The 10,510-nt window shown below is 35.1% G+C and overlaps 1 protein-coding gene across 2 annotated transcripts in view; it reads left to right on the top strand.

The window, feature by feature from the left end:
* IDUA (alpha-L-iduronidase) overlaps positions 1-10,510 on the top strand; it is a 50,884-nt gene that overhangs the window by 25,309 nt on the left and 15,065 nt on the right. For both annotated transcript variants that reach the window (XM_072405401.1, XM_072405402.1), the window contains 2 exons: positions 8,471-8,553; positions 9,062-9,169. In XM_072405401.1, coding sequence (XP_072261502.1) covers positions 8,471-8,553; positions 9,062-9,169 — 191 coding nt within the window. The remainder of the gene's footprint in view (positions 1-8,470; positions 8,554-9,061; positions 9,170-10,510) is intronic.

The following is a 10,510-nucleotide window of genomic DNA, read 5'->3' as shown; positions in this document are numbered from 1 at the left end:
ACTTCTAACGAGAATGCATTTGGAAAAGTCAGTATTAGGGGCCTGGAACTAGCCAAGGAACAGGTGGGATGGGGTTCTTGGCCAAGGTCTTCACCTGAATTTGGATCCCAGTTGCTCTATTTAGGTAATTTAAGTAATGCTAATAAGAGTTCACTGGTGGAAAAAAAAGAAGTGTCAACAAAGGCATTTTCCAAGTCCATGTACTGTCATAAAAGTTTCCTAAGGGGTTCTATTGCGGTCATTAAACTTCCTGCCAGGATGTTTAATAAATCACAGATCCAGAATAGGGTGATTTGGTGTTGCACGTTTATTGTAAACAGGCAGGTAAGTTTATTTTAATGCAGGAGAGACTTTGCCCGTTACAATTTAATATTTTTACAGTATAGCTCCAACTGATGGGGAACGACGGCTATACAAATCCATGAACAAGAGCACAACAGTGTGCTACTCACTCTTTCTCCCCTTTCCCTCTCTATAGAACAGAATAGCACTGTATGTCACATCTGGCACTTTTTGTCGTTACAATCATAAAAGATGATCTTAGAGTTTGCAAAAGCTACACAGATTTACATGTATAAAAAGTTTGTTAGTTGCTATGGGCCAGTGACTTTTTGGGTAGTCTTTGCAACACTTCTGATTTCCATTCCATTATCACTGGAACTGCAGTTTCTCTAGCTAGCCTTTTTAGTGAATTTAGAATAAATGGAGATGTAAAATGTAATTTGGGACCAGGAAACATTTCCAAATACAAAAATTTTATATAAAGAAATTAAAAATCCACTATAGTAATAGTTTGATAAATTCACATGCCTCACAAACAGACATCTAAAAAAATTTCAACCATAGTGCCAAACCCCATAAAGAAATTGAATAAAAGGAACAGAACTAAACCCACACATAAAACGACTGCTATGCTATGGTCAAAAAAACATGTAAACTTAATTGGTATATGTAAACTTTTTGCCTCCAATTCTTTTAAACAGCAATGCACAGCAATTTATAAAATTACACTTTCTTCAGTGAAGCTGGGTGATCAAGCAAACCTGGAATGCATTACTTGAAAGTCATTTGCTATTTGTTAGCAAATGTTTTGAATCCTGGACCAGATCCATTCCAGGTTTGCTGGATTACCCAGATTCACTGATGAAAGTGTATCCTCTCCAGCCCTGGAGAGCTTTAATAAATCAGGCTCATAACATGTTTTGTACTTGGGAGTTACTTGTGATGGGTTGCTTGGTCATCTTTTCTTCTTGAACTGCAACCATATTTATTGACCAGGGCACATGCAAAGGAAGCTGATATTGCTGGGTTTCCCTTGCATCAAATGCTGAGGAGCTCAGTGCAATTTGACAACTGGGCAGCAGTCAGGTAAGTAATAGCAGTTATTGCAGAAGGGACATCACCTTTACCTTTATGCAGTAAAAACCTGCAGATCTTTTCTGTCATATTGTTGCCCAGCATTCGATGGATTTGTGCCTTAATGTAAAGTATTGCAAACTCTGTCTCAAATGCCAAGTTTGTTTTACACTTTATTTTGAGGACACTGTTCCATGTAGTGGGCCCACATATAGACCAAGATTCGTTTTCTAATGGCATTTCAGGTAAAAAAAAACTAGGTTTATACTTAAAGTACAGTAGCTTTATACTTTTAGGTACAAACAGTACTTTAGTTTTTTTAACTTAGCATTGTTGTAGTGCACAAGTCTTCCTCGCTTTTTTTAGTGATCTGATAGTCTTGGAATTCATAGATTTATGATGCTAAACACATAATCTAGGCATGTTGCTTCCTCACACACAGAAAATCTAAAAAAAAGTATACTACAGTCAGCATCCAAATGCATGTTTGGTTTGAAACGTTTGATACATTTAAAAAATCCAATGTGATTGGTGCAGAAATCTAGTTGATGCAGAAAGCTAAAGAAAAGGTAAAATTAGTGAAGAATTGGCTTTTTATTGCTTTCCTATTAAACTTGTTAGGTGGCCTGTAAATATCTATTTGCTGTTATTTGTAAAACCCATTGCAAGATGAATGTATTGAACTCTTTGATTTTAGCACAGTTGCATGATAACATTTTTGCAGTGATATCTTGACATTTCTCTAAGGGCAAGAGGAAAACTGGTTTTCATACACACAGCATTTTGCACATGACATGCACGTATTTTGTATTATTTAAATTCATTATCAGTGGAATGCAAGGTTGCATTTATAGTGGAACACGATCATCTTTAGGAATCAAAAGCTGTATGTTTACTTGGATAATTCTACTGTATACCTCACCTATTTAGTGCCCTATGGGGATAAGACATATATGGTCTCCAATGAGTTTATAGAATTTGAAAACTAGAACAGATTTCAAAACAATGGTATTGACAAGTCATTTGTTTAGTGTTAATATAGGTAATATAGGTCTCTTGGTTGTCTGATGTGACAGTAAATTAGCTATTGATTTCCTGAAACACAGAAAATATGAGGACAATGCCTGTTATCTGATGTTCTTAGAACAGTATACAGAAAAGGTAACTTTTTGTGATACATAATCACCGCAAGATTGATTTTTTTCAAATGTAAGTAATCTGTTAATAAAATTGCAAGATAACATGAAATGTGCATTCAGCACAATTAAGGTCATTTACCTGTAGTGTAATACTACCTGAATAGAAAATGTTCACCTGGCAAGGTTGTGACAAACAAGTAATGTTTTTTTTATTTTAAAGATTATCTTCTGTTGACTACATAATGCTTCTGTCACCCTAGTTGACCATCCATACATTAGAAAGTATAATCACCTCTAATCAGAACTCACAATTAGAACTACGGGCCAGGAGAGAACAGGGTCATACAGTAGCTAGCAAAGAGCTTGAATGGCACAAAAAGGTTTGTAGAGAGTTTCACTTACTACTAAATCTGTACTGAAAAGTTATGAAGGCTTCTATTGCTAAACTCATGCCAGTTGCCTGGTTGTAAAGCTGATCTTTTGACTACAATCATTTTAGTCACATTCCTGAAAAAGCATGCAGCTATCTTTGGTACGTGATTTGTTGAACACCTGATCTGTATACTCATTATGGTTCAGTAATTTGGAAAGTATTGAAAACAGAGGATCAGACATCAGCCAGACAAGCAATATTTCTCAGAAGCTGGTCAGCTGGCAGTTTACACAATCTTCCACATTCAGTGCATTCTCATGTACATATTCCTGCTCCACTTATTGCCACATTTTAATAAAAGAAATGCTATAATCACACTCCCCACATTAAGAATTACTATAGAGTAACACACTTTATCCATATATAAGTAATTCCCAGGATACTGTGTCAAAAAAGCTGTAAGGTGTTGATACAGTTTAAAACCAGTGTGGTAAAACCACTGTGGTGGCTTTATTGCTATGAATTTTTTATATTCTGTTGAAATATTATATTAAACACACAGGGACTACAATGTAAATTATTAAAAAAAATAAATTTAGATAATGCTCTTTTGCAATATTTGGAATTCCAGGATTCCTCAGAATATACTATAATACTGGTTTAGGCATATAGGGCCCTTATATCTTTTAACTTTATTGGTTTTATAGGTCATAAGATTGTTTATTATGCTTCAAATTAGATACCCCCCCCAATCCCCAATGATCCTTGGTTTCCTGTGAACCTGTCACACCCCTTTGTTTAGTAACAAATGTCAAAAGTTGGATATGGTTTGTTTTTGGATAGGCAATTGGGCAGCTGAGACAAAAGCCCTGATTTATTAAAGTAATCCAGAAAACCTGGAATGAATATCCTAAAAGTCATTATCTATTTCTTAGCAAATATTTTGACTATATGCATTCCAGGTTTGCTGGATCACACAGCTTCACTGATCAAAGTGTATTTTCTTTAGCCTTAGAGAACTTTAATAAATCAGGGCCAAAGAGTTAAGGATCAATCATGGCATGTACAAAGAAAACTGCTTGTAAATCCACTGGTGGAAAAGCTCCATGTAAACAGCTGGCTACAAAAGCGGCCCATAAAAGTGCTCCTTCTACATGCGTTGTGAAAAGGCTCCATTGTTACAGACCAGGAACTATTGCCCTGCTTGAAATTTGCCATGATCAGAAATTGATTGAACTTCTGTTCCACAAACTCCCTTTTCAAGTCTAGTAAGGGAAATTGCTTAGAACTGAGTACTAGATGGCTGCCATAGGTGCACAGCAGGAAGCTACCGAGGCCTGCAGAATTTGTGGACAACAAGCATTGTCACTCATGTAGGAACTATTACACAAGGGTGTATATTTGTTTTTTTTGGGTTTTATATTATACTGTATTTCCTAAATTATTTTTCCAAGACCGCACTGAGTTATTGAAACATAGTGTCTTAATAAACTTAACTGAGTTTCCATGTAGCTACCTTTTGCCAAAGCATCTACCAGCACAACATACACAACACTGTGTGTTTTTAAAACGGTACAATGCGGAAAACCAGGTAAAGTTACCAGGTAACGTTTTTGTTCTTGCAAGCATTCCATCAGCCACTCAGGGTTACCATGGTGATAACTTTTTTTGCCAATAGTGCAATACTTCTATAGATCTCTTAGTTTCGATAGTTGGGTGGGAAATACTGACATCCAGCTGCTTCTGTGTAACTGTACAAGCTGTACAAGGGACACATTTGTATTTGTAGTTGTGTTAAGCGCAATTCACAGGGCAGTCTGCAGCTGTGTAGAAGTTCCAAGTAATGATAGTCTGATAATCACTGTTAAAGTTTATGTCATAGTCACTGTCTCATGATATTTCAGTTTAGTTGTTGAGGTAATGTTCTTTTGCTTCTGATGTGCAGATTGATGAGTTAAACAAGGTAACTGAACACAATGTGCATCTAAGAAAGCTATTTTATATTGTAGTGTCAGTATTTTAAATTAAACATTAAAAAAAATTCCAATCTTTCCTTTTTGACTTATTTACATTTATCTATTACACATAGCAGCATGAATCTTTGCATGATTTTTTTTTTTTTTATGCAAGTTGCTAGATCAGCATTATTTTTCTTTTTACATTCCAGGAAAGCTGCAAGTCTTCCCTTTGGTCTTTACCACTACGGGGTCCTCCCTAAAAAAAAAACTCACTAGTAATTTTTCAATGCTTAGAACCTGATTTATTAAAACTATTTAATACTGGAGAAGATGGACTATCATGGGAGAACATGGTAATCCACCAGACCTGAAATGGATTGAAAACATTTGCCAACTAATAGCAAGTTCAGTTTAAGAAATACATTCTAGGTTTGCTGAATCACCCAGGTTCTCCCTTTCCAAAAGGTATGTTTGGAAGACAGACAACAATTTGCATCACCACAAGAACACCATCATCATGTTGGTGGTAGTATCATGCTTTGTGGTTGCTTTTTTTCAGCTGGAACTGGGGCTTTAGTCACGGTGGAGGGAATTATAAACAGTTGTGAACAATACCGTCACTTATGTCCCTGCTTCAGTCATCTGCTATAAATTTTAAGATGCCAGGTTGGTTGATGACTATATTCAGCTCAATATTATTGGCATACTTAAGGATACAAAGGATACAACTGAATTCCTTAAAGTTTTAAAGGTACGTTTATATTGGTATAGTTATTGTTATAGTTATATTGGTAGTTATTGTTATAGACGTCTGTAGCTTTAGTATAGAAGTCTTATACCACAAGCAAAAGGATTGGAGGTTATACAATATTTTTAAAGTAGGGAGGCAAGAAGGCTCAGCCTTACAATGAGTTTTGGCTTTAATAAATTACATTTTACACAGAATTTGCCTGATTTTTGAATGCTCTCCAAGACTGCAGAAGATAGACTATCACGGGAGAATTTGGGTAATCCAGCAAACATTGAATAAATCTGGTCCAGGATTGAAAACATTTGCTAGCTAATAACAAATAGTTTGAGGAAATCCATTCCAGGATTGCTGGATCACCCAGGGTCTCTCAGAAAAGTCTATCTTCTCCAGTCTTGGAGAGCTTTAATAAATTACTCTCAATTTTTTTATATTCATGCGCTCCAACTACCTGTGCCATTCTATGCCGATCTATACCTGGAAAATGGGAAATGGTAACAATACTCTAAGGGTATGTAATAAAGTAATAAAACAACAACATCAAAAATACATCCTACCAAACCATAATACCAACAGTACTTCATTGATCACTAACTACACACGTCATCATGAACAAAATTGTCAGAAATTAGGCTGTGGTTGGTTACTTATTACCAGTGACTAAGTTCTGACAAAATATGTGTTGGAGCCTCCTTACTTTGTATTTAGGAGATTGAGATCTATACATCATTAACTAACATGCAGTCTTTATACAGGAATTGAGAGAGGGGGCCAGTTCACTTGTAGCAGTACCTCTACCTGGGGAATGTACATAGTGTTCCTCGAGCAACAAGGAACGGACCATAAACTACTTAATGAGAGGGAATCACTGATGTAAACATCTACATTATTATGTAGAGTATGCAACAACTGGCATTGTATATTGCTTTGTAACTGTGGAAGGTTTAATGTTAATAAAAAAGGACAGGTTAAAATGATGACTCTTTGGAATGTGTTTCATGATGGTGGCGTTTTGCCTCTGGAAGATGTCCATACATTTCAATGTAAATGGAAGCATGTAAATGCTACATTATATAAAGATGGGTCTTTGGAATTGATGTGCTCCATAAATATATATTTATTAGATATCATGAAAGTCCTATTTCTGTAAATAGAACTTAGTTGTTGTCAATGTTTTGCATCTGGAAAAAGTTCAGTTTCAGTATTATGCTGCAAAGGTATTGCTATCAAAATCTTGCTTTGGGTAAACTGAAATAGATTCACCCGGGCATTCAGGTTAACATTTATTTTTATCACAAGTTTGTTTGCAGTCCAAAATATTTTACAGTGTCACTGTAATCTCTCTGTTCTTTATTAGTTCAAAAAAATGTATTTATATTTTTTCTTCCTGTAAGGTTACCTGATGGCAGGTAAATGAAAAAGCTACAAGATGTCAAATTAAAGCTGTATATTACATGTTCCTGCTTATTGCACAGAAACTATAAGGAAGCAGATATGTATTACGGTATATTTGGCTGTCTGTTCTCTAGTATAAATATAAACAGCTTGTAGATGCTTTGAATGCAGTTAAAGGAACTCTGTGGACCACATCTTAGACCTGAAATCTGTAGGAATGCCACAAAATTGAGGTCTCAGTACTGATTACTGCACATACACTTATTGTTAACCATACCAGTTATAGCCGTTTTTAAACTGACCACAAAATAGGCAGAGAGATGGACATTGACGCTTGCCTCTTGTGGTTGGAAAACAGTTGGTATTCTGTTAGTGATGTACCCACTTCTAAATTATGATGTATCCTGGTAAGTTAATACCATACACTATGGTATTAGTGTATACGCTATGTATACCTCACACTATTTTGAGATAAGAAAGAAGTAATGATTTTATGATTAATCACTATGACAGAAGAATTGTACTTCAGTTTGAGGTGTCACCTAAATCCTGTGATTTGTTTTTCCAGTCCTCAATAAGTTAATGTGGTGTGGAAGGCAAAGGCCCTCTATGATACTTACAGTGGGTCCCTACCACGGTTCAACTTTTAACAGAATAGCGTATTAAAGGGCCAGCAAAACATAAAAAGAACAAAACTACATTGTAGTATTCTCAGTTAAATCTTGATATGCATCTTCAATCGGAAAGATTGTATCAATTAAGTTGCATGGGTCAATAAAAACCATTAGCACAAGACTATAGATTGTCATTAAATATAGCCAGGCATACTGCAACAATGTACCAACACTGAGGATTTAATGGTGCTTGGCCACATGTTTGGTGCAAACAGAAGGCAGCATTTTACAAAAAGAACCTCATGCCATCTGTGAAGGATACTGGTGAAAATGTTATGATTTGGGGTACTTTGCATCTTGAAGTTCTCGATTCAGCTATAAATTTTGTATAATGGCAAAGTTACTTATTGAGAATGTGGAGCCATCTGTCCAAAAGTTTAGCAGGAAACTGACCCTTCAACACAATATTGATCCAAAACATACCAGCAAATCTACCAGGAAATAGCTCAAAATAAAATATGAGGGTTATGGGCTGGTTCAGTCAAGGTTAATATTAAAAAATTACAGAATAAAACTTGGACAAAGAGTTTATTTGTTTTTTCAACATTCCATATTTTGATATTTTTGTTAAAAACAAGGCAACGGTAGCATCTAAACAGTTGCATACACTAGTACAACACAGTAGATGTTGTCTTTTTTGGGAAACGGCAGGCTATCAGGTTTGGAAACTCACATTCCTCAGAAGCAAAGCTATCCCTTTCCACAGTCTGTATGAACAAATAAAAGTTTTTTTTAAAGTTGTGCTAATTCTTTAAGTACAGAGATACACATTTTAAACTTGTGTAAATGGCATTGTTTCTTTCATTTTGTTTTGTTACATTCCTTAGAGTTGTCAATGGAATTCCCCAATATAATTTTACCAAGCTGGATGAGCTCATGGACCTTCTGATGGAGAATGACTTGGTGCCAGGTGAGAAAAAACTAGATTCTATTGTAATGTATAGCCAAGTAGAGAACATATAGGAACCTATATAATAAGGCTAAATAACAATGATATCCACAGTGCAGTAACCCATAAAATTTTTTTTTAAAGCATCTGTTTAAAGCGCTTGGAAATATTATTGGCAATACTTTGCTTTTTTACTGCTAACACCACATACATAGTATATGTATTTCTTTATAATCTAAATATTCATAGTATTTTGAAATGTATATTTTGAAATGTATATTTAAGTGTATTTTCACCTTTGTAGCTTTTTTACGCTTTGTAATGATTATAACATGCTTTCTTGGACTGGCGTGTATATGTAGACTAGCATGTTGTTATCTAGCACGGCTCATGTTGTAAAAACTTTAGATAGTTTGGTATCTTATCAATGTTAGTTCTTTTATCTTCTAACCTTTTACATTATTATATGTATTGTCCAAAATCAAGTGTTACCAGATTTTTAGTGATTTACTTGTCTGCCATTTTAAAGGCTTTGAGCTTATGGGAAGTCCATCTGGATATTTTACTGATTTTGAAGATAAAGTTCAAGTGGAAGAATGGAGACACCTAGTTTACTTAACAGCAAAACGTTACATAGGTAAGTTTATTGGTATTTAGCTTTCAGGGTATAGATGCGGTGCTTAATGTATCTTTAAAGAAAATTTTATTGTATATATATATTATATATATATATAAGATGAAATTAAGATAAATGAATATTTAGCTATAGAGAACAACCTGAAGTACTAATTGTGCCCAAGCTTCACCCTAAAAAACTACCTTTTCAGAAATTCCTCCTGAAAAATTTAAAAGCACTTCCTGGTATGTGAGTATGCCTAAATACTCCTGTGTCTCGAGGTCCATAGTTGAATATCTGTAGTGTGTAAAGCATTGGTGCCTCTGCTTGTTTTAGGTGATTTGTAGCAAATTTGGCAATATCATAACTATTTTGCTCCCTGTTCTTTTCTTGAAAGCTCTGATATAAGAAAGCAAAATCATATCCTAACCATGATGAAATCTCTACTGTGAGACACATTTCAGAACATTAGTTATCTGCTTGCCTTTTTGAGTGAAACTTTTATATTTTACTAGCTCCTTAAATGTGTCTTGTGTTTTGTCATTGATAATATGAAGAAATGTTTAGTGATAAAATAAATGCTTGTATGCATGTACAAACATATCCCCAGATTTTGCAGAATCGTTTTTTAACTCATGTAGTTCATCTAATATTATTCACCTTGTTTACCTTTCCATTCTTTAATATAGAATTTGGCTTGCTCTATAGCTACACTACTGGTAAACAGTAGGGGCAGGATGCATACCCATCACTTTGTACAAATTGACATCATTGGGCCTGATTTATTAACACTCCCCAAGGCTGGAGAGGATACACTATCATCAGTGAAGCTGGGTGATCCTGGATCAAACCTGGAATGGATCTGGTCCATGATTGAAAACATTTGCTAACAAATAGCTAATGACTTTTAGGAAATCCATTCCAGGTTTTCTGGATCACCCAGCTTTACTAATGAAGTGTATCCTATCCAGCCTTGCAGAGCTTTAAAAAATCAGGCCCAATGGCTCTGTACAGTACTATGCGAGTGAAGGATTATCTGCTCAAGCAGAAGGGTAGATTTTTCCATTGTCTATTTCCAAGGCTAAATGTTAGTAACACCTGCTCACCTTGTGTACTGTATTTTTCCTTCTGTCAAAACAAGGCATACTCTTGGTAGTTTTAGTGGAAACCTCAATAGAAACACTTATTGTTCTCCCAAAAATTGCTCTGTGTCCTGATTGATGACACTCTACAAAACATGATACAACATTCTGGCATTGTTAATGGATGTGTATATACTGATAATATATTGTTGTAACTGTGGCACAGTATTGTCTCTGTTTAATATTGAAAATGTTTATAGTAGCTAAATGTGTTAATAAT

This window comes from Pyxicephalus adspersus, chromosome 3 (genome assembly GCF_032062135.1).
Source record: "Pyxicephalus adspersus chromosome 3, UCB_Pads_2.0, whole genome shotgun sequence".
In the NCBI taxonomy this organism is placed as follows: Eukaryota; Metazoa; Chordata; class Amphibia; order Anura; family Pyxicephalidae; genus Pyxicephalus; species Pyxicephalus adspersus.
Note: the sequence above shows the minus strand (reverse complement) of the source record. Positions and strands in the feature narration are given on the sequence as shown.